This window comes from Molossus molossus, unplaced genomic scaffold (assembly GCF_014108415.1).
Source record: "Molossus molossus isolate mMolMol1 unplaced genomic scaffold, mMolMol1.p scaffold_m16_p_21, whole genome shotgun sequence".
Taxonomy (NCBI): Eukaryota; Metazoa; Chordata; class Mammalia; order Chiroptera; family Molossidae; genus Molossus; species Molossus molossus.
The window spans coordinates 25,125,132-25,141,658 of NW_023425357.1; the positions used below are offsets into that span (position 1 = coordinate 25,125,132).

At 44.1% G+C, this 16,527-nt stretch overlaps 1 protein-coding gene across 1 annotated transcript in view; it reads left to right on the top strand.

The window, feature by feature from the left end:
* Positions 1–16,527, top strand: part of CDYL2 (chromodomain Y like 2) — a 176,028-nt gene that overhangs the window by 114,545 nt on the left and 44,956 nt on the right. The window contains exon 2 of the mRNA XM_036274433.1: positions 10,650–11,238. Coding sequence (XP_036130326.1) covers positions 10,650–11,238 — 589 coding nt within the window. The remainder of the gene's footprint in view (positions 1–10,649; positions 11,239–16,527) is intronic.

Consider the following 16,527-nt stretch of genomic DNA (forward strand, 5'->3'; position numbering starts at 1 on the left):
CACTTTTTATGTTGTGTTCATTTTTACTTATTTGAATTTTTATTCTGGTTCTTTGCCCATTTTTATTGTTTTTTTTATTTCAAAGGTTTTAATATAGTCTGGACATTAACTCTTTTTTTCTTCTTCTTCTTTATTGATTTTAGAGAGAGAGAAAAGGAGAGGGAGAGAGAGATAGAAACATTGATGAGAGAGAACATCAATTGGCCGCCTCCTGCATGCCCCTCACTGGGGATTGGGCCCACAGCCTGGGTGTGTGCCCTGACTGGGAATCAAACCAGCGACTTCTTGGTGCATGGGCCGACGCTCAACCACTGAGCCACACCAGCCGGGCAGGACGTTAACTCTGTTTTAAATGTCACTGTTTCAACAGTCTGTCATTTGTCTTTTAAAAATTATTATTATTGATGAACCTACACTGACACATCATTATTGCCCAAAGTCCATAAGTTTCCATTAGGGTTCATTTTTGATGTTGTGCATTCTGTGGGTTTGGAGATAGATAAGTGTCATGACATATAGCCATCATTATAATATACAGAGTAGTTTCACTATCCTAAAAATCCTCTGTGTTCCACCTACTTATCTTTGCCCCCACACATGGCAATCACAGATTAGACACCTAAATGTGTATTTGTGGGTCTCTGTGGATATCCACTCTTTCATTCTTGTTATAGGTTATTGGTGTTTTCACCTATTTATTTATTTATTTTTGCTAACTCTGGCTAGAGGTTTATTGATTTTATAGTTCTTTAGAACCAATTTTGACTTCATTTATATTCTCTATAATTTTACTTGTTTTAAATGTCATTCATTTCTCTTTCTATGTTTATTATTATTTTCTTCTGTTCTGCTAGCTTTGAGTTTAATTGTCTCTTTCTGCTTTTCTAGAGTGGAAACTTAGATTATTTATTTTAGACCTTCTTTTCTTGTATAAGCATAAAATGCTATAAATTTCCCCCCAAATACTGTTTTATCTGCCTCCTGTTTTGATATGTTGTATTCATTTCATTTTCATTTAGTTTAAGATATTTTAAAATTCCTTTTGACACTTCTTTGGCCCATGGGTTAATTTAGAATTGTGTGGTTTAATTTCCAAACATTAAGGGGAGTTTTCTGGCTATATTTTGTTAATTTGTAGTTTAATTTTTTATGGTCAGAGAATATAGTTTGTATGATTTCCATTCTTTTGAACTTTTTAAGGTTTTTTATATGGCCCAGAGTATAATAAGTGTACCATGTACCCTTGAAAGGAATGAATATTCAGCTTTTTTTGTGTGAGGTCTTTTCTAAATGTCAGATCAAATTGATTCATAGTATTTTTAAGGTATTTTATATCCTTATTGATTTTATATTTTTTTGTTCTATTAATTACTGAGAGTAATGATGAAGTCCTCAACTATAATTGTGTGTATGTCTAATTCTCCTTTCATCAGTTTGTTCAATTTTTTGCTTTATATATTTCTAACTCCATTGTTAAGTTATAAACATCTTGTATTGTTATGTATTTTTAGAATACTGACTCTTTCATTGTTATGTGATATTCCTGTTTGTCTTTAGTAATATTCTTTGTTCTAAACTCTGCTTTGTCTGATATTAATATAACCACTCAGACTTTCTTTTTATTATTTTACAGTATATTTTCCCATCATTTTACTTGTAATCTATGTCTTCAGATTGAAAGTAGATTACTTAGAAACAACATACAGTAGAGTCTTGTTCATTTTTAATCCAATTCAACTATATTACCCTTTTAGTTTGATGTTTATATCATTTACATTAATGTAATTATTTATATAATTGTATTAAAATTTTTATCTATCTAGCTGTTTTCTATTCCATCTGTTTGTTTTTTCTGTCTTCTTTTGACTTAAAGTTTTTTAAAAAAATTCAGCATTTCTCATGATTTTTTTATCTTTGCAATTATTTATCTCTTGTTTATTTTTAGAAGTAATTGCCCTAAAGCTTACATTACATATCTTCACTCAGCTTACCTTCTTATAACTTATACTGCTTTGCATATAATTTAACAGCATTACAAGGGTATATTCTCATTTCCTTCCTGCCTTTGTCCTATTGTGGTTTTCCATGTTACCTTTACATATGCCATGAACACACAACACATTGCTGCTCTTTTTACTGAAGACAGGCTTTAACTTTAGAGCAATTAAAGGTAAGAAAAAAGTTTATTTTTACCTTCATCTATCCCAATTTCAGTGTTCTTTATTTCTGTCTGGTGTCATATTCCTTCTGTCTGAAGAACTTCCTTAAATGTTTTGTGTAGAGTATGTCAGCTGGAGATTGATTCCCTTAGTTTTTGTGTGAGGAATTCTTTTTCATTTTTTAAAAATATTTTTTTGTTGGCTATCAACTTATTGATTGAGAATATTTTCTTCATCACTTGCAATGAATATCTGATGCAAATATATGTAATATTTACCAAACTGATAGTCACATTTATATAATTCAGATTCTTTATATCCGTATTTTCTATTTACTTGATCTGTCTCAGTCCAAAAGTATTGAGTTTAATTTAAATCTTCAGTTCAAATTGGTTCCATCAAATTTCCATTACATTTTTAAGTCACTTTTTGATCTATTCAGTGCAGAAAAGTTCATGGCTATTATGTATTTAGTATTTTTAATATAAAAAAATGTTCCTTTCTAATTGAATGCATTTCACTCTTTGATTTTATTTTGATATTCTTTACAGAATTTGATCCTGCTTGATCTGTTTTTGTTCATTCTTTTAACTCTTATCACTAAGAGAATAAGTATATAATGGATACTTATAATTGTTAGGTTTTATGATTGTTGTTACTATTATTCAGATGCTTAAAAAAACACTTTTGAAATAATTATGTATTTTTCAGAAGTGTTACATAGTACACATAATTTTCATATAACCCTTAACCAGTTTTCATGATTATTTACATCTGCTACCATGTACATTTATCAAGACGAAGAAATTAACATTGGTGCTGCACTGTGAACTGAACTACAGACTTTATTAGGATGTCACCAGTATTTCCATGAATACCCTTTTCTGTGTCAGGATCCAATCCAGGATAGCACGTTGCATTTAGTTATTACTTTTCCTCAGTAACCTCCAATCTAAGGCAGTATCTTGGGCTTTCATTGCATTGCATGACCTTGACACTTTTCAAGAGTACTAGTCGAGTATTTGTAGACTGTTCCTCAGTTTGGGTTTGTCTGATGTTTTTTCATGAGGTTGTGGGTTTGGGGGGTCATCTCACAAAGGGGAAGTGGCCTTCTTAGTGAGTCATATCAGAGTATACTTGACATCAGCAAGGGTTATCACTAGTGACGTAACCTTGATCACTGGGGTTTGCCTGACTTCTCCACTGCACTTACTATTTTTGCCTTTGCTTGCTCTGTTAGAAAGGAGGCATCATGTCCAGTCACTCAAGGTGAGAGGAATTAAGTTCTGCCTCCTACAGGGAGGGGTATCAGTTGGTGGGCATCTGTTAAAACTACCAGGGTGGTTAATTAATGAGGCCATGCAAATATCCTATTTCTCTCTCTCGTTTGTCCACTAATTTTAGCATTCATCTGTGGATCTTGCCTTTAGCAGTATTACTGTGGTGTTCAAATGCTGATTTTTTTGTTTCCCTATTCTTGTTAATGTATTATTGGAATATTTCTGTAAGGATCATTTGACCCTTCTCCCCATTTGTTTAGTTATTCCAGTCAGCAAACTTTGTCTGTAATGGGCCAGATAGCAAATATTTTAGACTTTGTGGGCCATAGGTCTATGTCACATGATTAACTGTACTCATGTAGCGTGAAACAGCTATAGATAACACACAAATGATGGGCATGGTTATGTTCCAGTACATTTTTATTTTAAAAACAGACCTCAGGCCAGCTTGGGCCTATAGGCCAGCTTCTGATAATTCATTCATTTTTTTATATCAGATGAATTCACAGATATTTATTTTATTCTTTGGGTTGTAAATGTAGTACTATCGCTGTTTATTTTGTTATTCACATTGTATCAGCTTTTGCCATTGGGAACTTTTTCAGTGGGCTTTTTAGGCATTTTCCCATCATTTAGGGCTTATGTATTTACTTATTTTTTGAACATTTTCGTATTTTCTGGCGCTACAGGATCTTCCAAGCTCATTTTTCAAATGAGCAGTTTATATTTTGTCCCTTAACACAGGAGTTGTCTTCCTCCTCCCTTCTCATCTGAAGGTTCATTGGACTGGTGTTTGAATTCTCACGTTTACAACACTTATTTTTCAGCTTGTGAATTCTGCTTGAATTTTTTTCCTATCGTTTTGGTTGGGGGAGGATTGTGGTGTGAAGGTGGGGGAGTTTAATTTTTTGAAATTAAGAAATTTTGCAAGGATAGACCTAAAGTTGATTTATTTTCAACCTCTGCTTCTTCCAGCCATGGGGATCTTTTTTGACCTACAGACTCGAGATATAGAGATTTATTCTATTACGTCTCCTTAGTATTCTTGTTCCATGTTGATTTTTCTCTGCTGGACTTATATTGGTTGAGTGTCTATTAACTCTTCTGGATATCTGTTCTCATTTTCCTTAATGTATTCTTTAAAAATCGGTGTTTTCTTCTGCAGCCTTGGGGAGCCTTTCAAGTGTGTTGTCCATATCACTGATTTGATTTTCAGCATGTGGATTCTGTCCTTTCTTGGTTCCCGTGGCAATTTTATTTCTCGGCTTGCATTTTTCCTGCGATTTCCTTACATCCTTTCTTATGTAAATGGGCCTTTTAAAAATTTTAGTTTTCTTACCTGCCTGTTGGTTTTATTTCATCGCTTACACTTTTTTCCTCTCTGTTTTAAAAATGTAGGTCATATTTTCTGCAGTCTTTGAAAAAATGACACAATTGTTATCAATAAATATATAGTAATACTTTTCTTAGATACTATTGAGACTTTTTAGTTAGGATCATATTTGTATACGCTTTCATTGTTTTTATAAATAGGTCCCGTGATGAAGTTGCCGTTACCAGTTTTTTTCTGTGTGTTGTTGGTCAAAGAGAGGTCTCTCTTGGGTTTTACATTTCCCAGGAGAATGAGTGTGGGAATTCTTCTTGGCACCCTCATCACTTGGATGGTACTGAGCTCCCCGTTCAGACTCTCACCCAGAGGCTACATTGGACTACTTGGCACTGAGCTGAATTTCTTGGTCTGCTTCCCTGTAATTTGGCTGGGTGGAACAGGAAGTGCCCCCTGTTTGTACTGCCTTCTCTGACTAGATAATTGGAAGCAATCAGTCTTCTGGACCTGAAACAGCCCACACCTAGTTGCTCCCAGAAATCCTCTTGTTTTTATTTTTCCTAAGGACTTCATACCCCAAGTTGTGTTGATGTGGTCCCTGTGCCTTTCTACCCCCAGGGGAGCCGTCCCAGGATGTTGAAAGGATGCAGAAATAGAGGACCTTGTGGATGTATGGCTTGAGGTCCAGAATCAGGGAGTGTCTATGGATGGCTGCTCTGGTGTTTGTGTGTGCAGACAGTAGGCGGGGCATCTTCCTTTGTTCTTTATTGGCCTTGCTCTTTGCATTCAGAAGTTAAGACATGTGCTAGTAACCCAACGTTTCTCAACCCAACTCACTGGATGAGGGCACATTCCTTCCAGTCTGGAAAATCTTTGGTAATCCTGGGTTCCCAAGTTATTATAGTTTTATGCATTATTTCACTTGGTGGTAAGCTGGGATAGGGAATATGACTGATGATTTATCTGTTTCCATTTGAGCCAATGGAGAGGGAGCCCACATGGCATGCTAGGGGACCCCAGGAGAGCCAAGCCCAGGAGGCCACTCCTAAACCAGGTAAAGGTGCAGTAGGTTTTCTGTGACCTTGGCAGGGTTGAAGGTGAGTGTCTGAAGCTGCAAATATGCTGTCAGCCTCAGGCAGGTTGGGCCCACCAGAGAGGAGTGGGAGGTGGATGTAGTGTAGTCACTGAAAGCACAGAGTCCGAAGCTAAGACACATCGGACCAAGTCTTAGCTCCCTGCTGATTGTTAGAGGCTGGGCCTTGGCCAAGGGCCTTCACCTTTGGGTGCCTCGTCTATACAGAAGGAGAATAAAACTACCTGCCTTGTTGGGTTATTTTGAAGATGAAGTGAGTTCATGTGTGTACCATAGTTGATACGCAGGGACCGCATACAAGTGGCCGGCACTTGGTCTCTGCGGAGTGAATGTCAGGTGGTGGTGATGAGAGGGAAGGTGGGAGTGACCCCTCTCTGCTTGATCAGGCCTCTCACTGGGCCAATTTTCTCCATGCCTGAGGGCTCAGTTTGGTCTCAGCTTACATTGTTCTTTCTCCAAGGAACCTTTCTGCCCACCCGATGTGGGGTAGCCTGGTCCCCAATGCCATTCTTTCTCACAGCACCTGTCTCTTCCCCATCAGAGCACCTTCCATCCTTTGTTACCATGTGGCACTTTCTGGTCACTCATTTAAGGGCTGGGTCCCCCTCCAGCCTGATGGTTTCCCACTGGTGTGGTATGGCCAGGTGGCTAAGATCTCCCCCTGCAGACCCAGACAAACTAGGGTTCCAGTTGTGGCTAACCACCTGCTGACTGTGTAGGCGGAAGGGCAAGCTACCTACCTTCTCTGAGCCTCAATTCCTCACCTGTCAAATGGTGTTAGAATAATCATGCCTGGCTGAAAGCCTGGGTGTGAAGGCGAAATGGAACACCTTGTAAATAAGTGCTTAGCACAGTTCCTGGAACTTAGCATGTACGAATAATGGCGATTGTCATCATGACGTTTCCTAACGAGACAGCTGTCCACTTGTCATCGTGGCACAGCTAATAACGCATCAGAAGTCTCCTGCTCCCACCTGCAGTACGGTGGTGTCATGTTAGCTGGGATCACGGAGAGTAAGTGTTAACTAACGATCTGGTTGAACTCTGAGGAATAGTCCAGGGTCTCAGATTGGCTGTCTTTGAAAAAAGGAGCTGGCGGGTGTGTGTGAGCACACAGTTAAGTATCATCCACGTGGTGGTTAGTGAATAAGCGCATGGAAAAGGGAAGGAGATTGACGGGGTTGTCTCCATTTGGAGGGACTGAGCCTCAGGACATGCACGGAGCGGGGGTGGGGCACCAGGAGCAGAGCCATGGTGGAGGTTGGGGGAGCTTAAGAGGAATAAAGGATCATGCAGACAAAAATGTCGCAATCCTATGCAAGATCAAGTGCTAAATAACATGGGCTTTTGTTAGCAACAGACCAAATTAGAATTCTGGTTCTGTTTGAGATGCTCCTGAGAAGACAAGGAAAAGAAGGTCAGAAAAACCTACACAGGGATGTGGAGGAGGAGACTAGGTCCGAGGAGATGGCATATTCGAAGTAGGATGGGGTATTTGGGGGCCAGCTTTCCTCTGAGCTCCTTGTGGGCGTTTTGGTCTTTCAGAAAATGCAGTTGTTTTTCTGAACCTGAAAAAAAGACTTAAACGTTTAAGCTGTAGAGGAAAGCATGTGTATGCCATCACTTCTGTTCACTGACGTTTCATACACATCAGAGCAGTTCCGCTCGCCTGCCTGTGTTTTGTGGCACTTTCCCCATATCTCATTCCCTTCTTTCTCCTCCTCCCAGTGGCCTTGTAGGTAGCTGCTTCGATGAGGATGAGGATGATGACGATGATGATTACTATTTTACTGATGGGGACACCGAGGGCTAGAGAGGTTGGGCAGCTTGTCCAGGGTCATGTGGATCGAAAGGGGCAGAGCCAACAGTTTTTCTTTCGCGCGTCAGGCTCTTAGGGATGATCCTGTTAATACTGTCATTGTTGGCATTGGGTTAATTTAAGTAGAAATAGTGGTCAAGCCACCCAGTGCATTTGTGGGTGGGGCCAGAAGTGGAAGCAGTGGCTTTTCTGTCACCTATAAAGCCACTGGTGACCTCGTGACTCAATCCTCCAGTGACTTAGAGGGGAAGACACCAAGTTCTCCCCCTCCCCCACAGTGTGGCTCCAAACAAGCCAGTAGATGCCACACCCTTGCCGACCCCCAAGCTTCTCAAGCCCTTCTCTGCACAGCCATCTAAGTAGGTGGAATTCGTCTTCTTCTCTGGCAGGAGTTGCTTATTCTAAGGAGGTCATATCCTGCAGGGTAGGGAAACAGTCTGTCTTTAGATACCACCAAGTTTTGTATTCACAGGAGGATTTGCAAGATTAAGTGACCTTTGCTATGGAATGCAAAACTACTTATTTGTATATTCTCCACAACTACCCTACGAGGTACGTGCTGTTATTTCCCTCTTGCTAGATGAGTCATCTGAGGCCCATAGAGGTTTAGTAACTTGCTCAAGAACACATGATAAAAGGCTTAGCAGGAGATTTAAACCAGATAGTCTTGCTCCATGGCTTATGTTCTTAAATATCCTACGCTCATTTCGATGAGCTAGTGCTGTCCGTCCACCCATTTATTGCAGAACTCACCTCTCTATCCACCTTTCCACCCATCACCTATTCATCCATTCATCAGTCCATTTATCCTTCCTTTTATTAGTCCCTGATTTTACTATCCTCCCATCTGTTCATCCTTCCACTGACCATCCATCCACCCACCCATAAACCTATTCATTGTGTTGTCTATTTATCTAGCCTGGTTTTCTGATTCATCCTGGGGAAGAAGTTTCTCCATCCTGGGAGCCAGTCAGATGCTTTTGGAAGCTGGAGACCCCCATGTCAGCACAAATTCCTTAGCTCCCAAGAACTATCTGGGCTTGCCCTTGCTTCTTCTGGGTTGGTGTTCTGGAACGCTGCTGGTTTGGGAGGACCAAGTTGTTTGTTCACTGTGCCCCTCTGTAAACCTGTGGAGGTTTCCGCCTTCAACATCCTCCCAATGAGCAAAGCTTCACACTCTTCCGGAAACACCTTGACTCTCTGAAGCATCATCATGAAAGGCTACTTGGCTAGTCCCCTTCCCTGGCCCAAAAATGGGAACTGAATTAGTTTGATACGATTTTACTTTTTAAAACATTTAGAGTTTGTGTGTTACTTCTAAAAATTATGTAATACATCTAAAACAGATGTTCATTTGGCATTTTATAAGGAAAGAAATTTTAATAGAAATAGGCCAATTTGATTTGAGATAAATCAATTAAAGAAACAATTAAAATTGTGAAGAAGTAGTATTATGAAGAGACAGTATGGCTTGGCTATATACATATTTATTAAGTGCAAAGCAATGCAAGTCATTTAATTATTTTGCACAGCCTCTGTTGTGGTAGAAAATCTTAGTCTTCAAAATGTTCTTACTTTCTATTATGGAAAAAAAATTAAACCTAAAATGAAAACATGTAAACATAGAGTCATATAATGAACCTCCCATGTACCCACTACCCATATTCAACAATCATCAACTATAACTGTACCCACTTCTCCCCTTTCATATTAATTTTACTTTTCATACGTTTTGAGGGTATATTCCTCACCTAATTACTTAATGTCCTTAGGTCAAAATTCTCTTCTAGAAAAGTATATTAGGTTGACATTGAAAAATTTAAATCTATGGCCAAGTACAAAGGATAATAAATGAACCCCCCCATACCCTTTACCTAAGTACACTGGTTATCAGCCTGAGGACTGGCGTTTTCCTAGGTGCGTTCCCCATGGGATTGTTGAAGATGGGAGATTTTCTTACATTGGAAGTACGAAGACAGTAGCACGTGGCTTTACAACCGGATGGATTTAGGTTCAGATCTCACCCCCGCCACCTTCTAGCCCTGCGCTGTAGGCGGGCTCTTCATCCTCAGTCTCTTCGTCTATCGAATGGGAGTAATAATAGCGTGCACCCCATGGGGTTATGCAAGGCACACAGTAGGATCTTTACAAATATTACCTGTCACTTTGCCTCCCAGTTACACTCTGTATTGTATCTTGGGGCTCTGAAAGGGGGGATTGGGCTTTGTCGATTCAAGTCATTATTGATCAATATGGGCCACGTTTGTCATTGAGACTCTGTATGGCATAATGATGAAGAACATAAATCTCAGGGGTGGGTGGTTCCAACTCCAGCTCTGCCCTTACCAGCCTAAAACTTGGTTGCGTGATTTAATCTCTCAGCTCAAGTCTCCTCACTATAAAATGGGGATAGAAAGAATGCCTGCCGCATTGGGGTGCTGTCAGGAGAAAAGGAAGTGGGGACACCCATGCCCAGCATTTGGTATGATGTCTGCCTCATATGTGCCCAATGAATGTTACAGGTCACTAATATTATTATAAGTAAGGATACATTAGCAAAGTGCCTACCATCTAAATGCTGAAGAAATGTTATATATTATTATTATTATAGCACCAAATTTGTCTTTAAAAGACTGATTCTGCTTTGGTTCAATGAAAAAGATAAAGATCTTTAGTGATGGTACAATGTGATATCAAACAAGAGTAAGCCTTAGATGGATGGACAGGCAGAGGCCACTAGCCAGGCATGGCGTCACTAAGTCATCATGGGAAACGACCACGTGCCTTCAGTTCCATTCAGTGATGTCCTAAAATAAACCAGCCATCTTGGACGCTCCTGGAAGTGTCCTGGGTCTGGCATACCTCACCCCATGGCCAGGGGTGCTTCTATCCTCAGGGCTTTGTGCTGTTTGTGTTGTCTGGGACTGATGTTTTCCTTTCTCTCTTTCCCGACTCTCCTCTTCTTCCCCAGGTCGAAAGGATTGTAGACAAGAGAAAGAACAAAAAAGGAAAATGGGAGTATCTTATCCGATGGAAAGGCTACGGGAGCACCGAGGACACGTGGGAGCCAGAGCACCATCTGCTGCACTGTGAGGAGTTCATCGACGAATTCAATGGGCTGCACGTGGCCAAGGACAAGAGGATCAAGTCAGGGAAGCAGGCCAGTGCCTCCAAGCTCCTTCGTGACAGCCGAGGCCCGTCGGTGGAGAAGCTCTCCAACAGACCCTCAGAATCTGGGAAGAGCAAAGGGACATCTCATAAACGGAAGCGAATCAACCCTTCCCTGCCCAAGCCGAAGAAAGGGTATCCAGCCAAGCCCCCTGCGGGAGGTGACAGGGCTGCCAAGACTGTGTCTTACAGGACTACCCCCAGCGGTTTGCAAATAATGCCCCTGAAAAAGGCTCAGAACGGGATGGAGAACGGGGACACTGGATCGGAGAAGGACGAGAGGCACTTTGGAAATGGGTCCCACCAGCCCAGCTTGGATTTGAATGACGTTGGAGAGCAAGACCTGGGCGAGTGTGACATCAACCATGCGGCACTGGTCGAGAACGGGCTCGGTACGTGGCTTGTCTTTCCCCTGTGTTTGGCTCCAGCCATGGCGGGTGGGGGCTTTGCATGCAGCAGGGAGACACATAGAGCCCTCCCCACGTCCCTGACTCTTAGCTGTGCAGTAATCCTCCCTTCATTTCTCTCACCTAGGGCTGTGTGGACTTGGTCATATGTCCACGTTGGTCACAGACACCCATGCATGGGGGTGGGGGCAGGCCACGGGGGCTCCAGCCCAGGCTTGGGATGGGCTGAAAATTCCCGAGTGCACGTGAAGACGTCTGAGGCCATGGGAACCACCTTAGAGTTTTTCCTGTGAGGGCAGCTCAGAGTCCTTACCCACCAGGACCCGAGACTCCTGTCCCCAGAGGGCCAGTGCCTTTTCAGGGCAGCATACACCTCCCACAGCCCTTGCTTTCAATCTCCTGGGGTCCCCGGCAGTGCAGCCCACAGCGTGAGGCCTGGGTTGGGGTCTGGTCCTCCTCAGACCCAGTTTGCACTTGGAATTTTTTTTTTTTAATCCTCACCCAAGGACATTTTTTTGCATTGATCTTCAGATAGATTGAGAAGGAGAGAGGGAGGGAGGGAGAGAGAGGAACATCGATGTAAGGGAGACACATGTGCCACCCACATGACCCCAATCAGGGCCGGGGACAAACTGCAACCAAGGTACGTGCCCTTAGCGGGAACCGAACCTGGGACTCTCTGGTCCGTGGGCCAGCACTCTAACCGCTGAGCCAAACCGGCCAGGGCTGGACTTGGAATTCTTATAACCCATTTGCAAGCTGGAACCTCTTGCCCTCATCGGTAGCCAGCATGCAGGATCTGGCCCATTTCTAGGTTAGGTCCTAAATGCTGCCCTCTCCCACCCTGTGCTAGTTTTTGTGGCTGGCATCTACCTTCTTACTCTGTCCTGGAAGTAACACAGTAAAGGTGACAGAATTCCTCCCCCTTACACGTCCCCACAGGAGAAATGAAGGACAGAGGAGACAATGACCCAGGTGATTGAGGCTCCCAAGCCTGACATTTCTCCAGTGGTCAGATTGTTCCTTGACTGAGTCCTTGTGGCTGAGCCTAGCCCCTATGTGCACAGCCCCATTTGGGGTGCCTGTGTGGTGGGTTTTTCTCTTTAGCTGCCAGAACCCTAAGCCTTGGAATGTCAGGGAATCCTGCATGAGTGTGGAGAGTCTGTGCCCAACAGAGCAGGACCATCGATGCCCTGGATGGAAGCAGGGTGTGTGTGGGAACAGGGGTGCCCGGGTGCCGGTGGGAGAGTCCCGGAGGGATGGGGTGATGGGGATGACTGCACAGGACAGTGATGGTGCCCTCAGTGTTCTGATGCTCAGCGTGTCCCGCTGGGGAGAGCGTGACGTCCTTAGGGACTCCTAATGGGGTATCTGAGCAATCTGCTTTGAGGTTCCTCTTTCTCCAGAGAGGAGTTTCACCCAGACAGGATTTCTTCAGCAGTCTCTGCCTCAGATTGATTCCAGTTTCCGTCTGGGGATCCCTGGTGCTGACAGGACTCTGCCTGCGACCATATGTAAACGCTGTTTGTTTTAAAAATTCATCTCTCCGGGAGGAGTGGGCTTGTGTAAATGAGGCACAAACACCCGTGTTTGAGGGACAACTGCCGGGGTGGAGGGATTCCCTGTCTTGGGGAGGGTGGCTGGTGAGGGGAGCTGCTGAGGCTCCTGGGGTGCAGGCAGAAGAAGCCTGGGCACCCTGTCCTGCTCAGAATGTGGCTGCAAAGGGACAGGAGAAGCACGAGGGAGGGTGGTTCACTCGCTTTAGCTGCCAGACGGCAGCGTGAAGGGGAGAAGCGAGCGGAGGAGTCTAGATGGAGGTCTACCTCTTGTTCCCTGCAGCTTTGCAGAGTGGGGCACAGCTGCTGGCCGTTTGCTCTCCGTCCTTGGGCCTTGTTGGTGCCCCCCCGATTCATGATCTGGTGCTGGGCATGCTACCCACATGGGGGGACACAGGCAAGGCCAAGCCTGCTTGGGTCAGTGGTGGCCTTGTTAACTTCCAACCTCAGCTCCAGAATGCTTCTCCGGACCTTTCTCATCTCTGACCTCTCGCGGGCCTCCTTTTCCCCGTGTTGGTTGCTCCCCTTGGGCCCATGCCCGGATGGAGAGGAGGAAGCTGCCTGCCTCTCTTGCGTTCTGCTTTGGGTGTTCCCGAAGGCCCTTTTGTTTAAGCACATCCCATGGCATCGGTGTCCTTGAGATTTCCGTAGGGTTAAGGCAGCGGTTCTCAGACTGTGCAGGTGTAAGATTACCTGGCACCTGGTTAAAGATGCAGGTCCCAGGGAGTCTGATTTACTGCATCCGGGGTGGGGCCCAGACGATGGGTTTTAACAAGCACCCTGGGTTGCTCTAATGCATTTTGAGACATGCATTGTGGCAATATGGGATGGGGGTGGGGAATTAAGTTTTACATCAAGTGTCCATTTAAATCAATTCAATACTTATTTCTTTGGAAACTTCCTAAGGGTTAGTCACCATGCTAGCTGCTTGGAGAAGCATAATAAAAAGATAGGAAAGGGCTTATTCCTCTGGAACTTCAATGTGTGCTCCAGTGAGTTCAGGGTGTCTAGGTCAGTGCTGAGAAAACTCCTGCATATAACGTGTGCATATACATGGTATGCCTTTGCCATACCCGCCTTGACATTGTCTGTGGGCACTGGGGTGATAAATGCCCCACCCACTGTCAGCCTTTAACACTCTGGTGAGAACTAGCTTATTACTCAGGTCTTCAGGCAACTGGGAAGAAGAAGAGACTGGGATTCCGAGAGAGAGAGAGAGAGAGAGAGAGAGAGAGAGAGAGAGAGAGAGAGAGATAAGTTTAGGGTTCTCAGACAAGACCCAAGACAGAAGGCGTTTTGTGGTTCCAGAACTTTCCAGCAAGGGGTCAGAGGTGTAGTCAAGTACATGGTTCCACTGTGTTTTCAACCAGAGGGAAGCCTTGATGTAGACGGTGTCAGTGCTCATGAGGAACCGAATATCCTCTCCCCGCCCCTTACTCCACCCCCCACCTTTACCAAAGGATCCGGTTCCCAGCAGCAGGAGGGGGAGCTGAGGGGGTTTTCAGTACAGAGGAGGACTCATCTCTGCCTGGCAGGAGGTGGATTGGGAGATCCTGGCTGTGTTTCCCCAGCATTTGTTTTGGGGGTGGGCTGTTGCTTTTTATATGATTTTAACTTCTCTGTGGTGGATTAAGGCTCTGCATAAAGAAAAGCAACTTATGTAACATGTTACTCATTTACTGCTGACTTCCCTGATCTGTGCTGTGGGAACAAGCTCTAAATCAGGGCTCCGGAGGGCCGTGTTTTGGTTCCAGACTGCCTTTCCCCAGCAGTACTGCAGCGACTGTACCACTCTGGATTCCAATTCATCTTCCATAATGACAGCGGCCCTGTGGTCTGGGGACCATCTGCCTCGGTATCCCTTGGGGAGCTTGTTAAAAGTGGGCTCCACCCCAACGGAGTGAATCGGGATCTCAGGAGACAAGGTGGGGGTGACGCATTTTAAATGCTGAATGTTGACGGCCGTGAGTATATATATCCAGTAGTTTCTGTGGGTGCGTTTCATTGTAAGCAATTGTTCATGGGTCCATTTGGGGAAATCCAAAATTACTCCTTGGAGTCTCACCTCGGACATGGGAATGTGAGTTGGTCCTTCAGAGGTTTAAAGCCTGGCATAATTTCTACCAGGTGTCTCTTTTTATTTTTGAAACAAAGCAGTTTCATCTGAATGGAAAAGGTTTTGGTTAGTGAGCTCCTGTGATCTGGTTCGGGAAAACTGGTTAGTGCTGTCTGGGCTAACTAGGCCAGAGCATTGACAGTTTGCAGATTCATACAAGCCTTGAACCTGTGGAAAGATCTCTAGCTAGGAGCCAAGGCATCACTCTGAACCCCAACCCAACACACAGACACCCAGTGTTCTCCGAATTTCCAGGAAGCCATTGAACTTCCCTGCTAATGCTGATCCTGGGGCCCATGTTCACATGGCCTTGAATTTCGAGATCGTTGTCCTTGTGTCCTGAGACTGCCGTCTGCTGCCCAGGCACTGCTTGATTTGTGTCCTCAGAATTGTCCCTGTCATTGAATGAATTAGCCCACACCAGGTCGCAACATTGGCCATGTTCTCTCCATTGATGTTTTAAAATTATCTCAGTTTTTACTTGCATAAGACCTGTTTATATCTTCCTACTCACTCTTTCAACATGATTCTCTCTTTTCCCTTGGTTGAACATAATGGAGTGGCCATGTTTTAAAAGCATGTCCGGACTGAGCACCGGCTTGGGAAATGCCCTGTGACTTTCGAGAACCTAGGGCTCTCAAACACGAAGTCAGTGTCAGATCCCCCGGGGGGCGTGTTAAAACACACGCCGCTAAAATTGAAAACGAAGCAGAAACAAACACGAAAACAAAAAACTCCACAGAGATCGCTATGTCCACCCCAGAGTTTCGATTCAGTAGCTGTAGAGGAGAACCACTGCAGGGCCAGCGAGCCCCGTTCAGAACCGCTGCTCTAGACAATGAGCACCAAGGTGATTGAGACGCAGTGACAGGCGGTGATTGAGAACACCAGTTGGTGGTAACGGACTCACAGAGAGCAGACCCATAGCTGTCGGAGGGGAGGAGGGGTTGCGGGACTGGGTGAAAGGTGAAGGGATTAATAACAATAACAAAAAACTCATAGACACAGACAACAGTATGGTGATTGCCAGAGGGAGAGGGGGTGGGGGAGGTAGAAGAGGGTAAAGATAGATGGTGATGGAAGGAGACTCGACTTGGGGCGATGAACACACAATACAATACACAGATGATGTATTACAGAATTGTACACCTGCAACCTGTTTAATTTTATTAACCCATGTCACCCCAATACAGTCAATAAAAAGAAAAAAAAAAAAGAGAGAATACCAGTTGGTTCTATTGGGGAGATTTGAAGCACCTTCGATCTGGACCTTGAGTTTGCATTCTCGAGGATTTATAAGTTGAAAGTTTGAGAGTATTGGGAACTTCCCAGGGATGGGGCCTTAGAGTTTACAAAGTACTTGTGATCCTCCGAGCAGTCCTGAGGGGTTGATATACCCATTTAAAAGAGTAGGAGACTGAGGTTGCAAACGTTCAGGTTGGGATTAGAAGAGAGTCCAGGCAGTTCGACTCCAGAACCGGCCCCTAGACCTCTGCCCAGCGGTCCCACGCACGTGCCCCGAAGCAGGCTGGGGCGTGCTGGTGCGGCAGGAGCCACTTCTCGGATTTGGCCTTTTGCTTATTCACGGACGTGCAGAGTCCT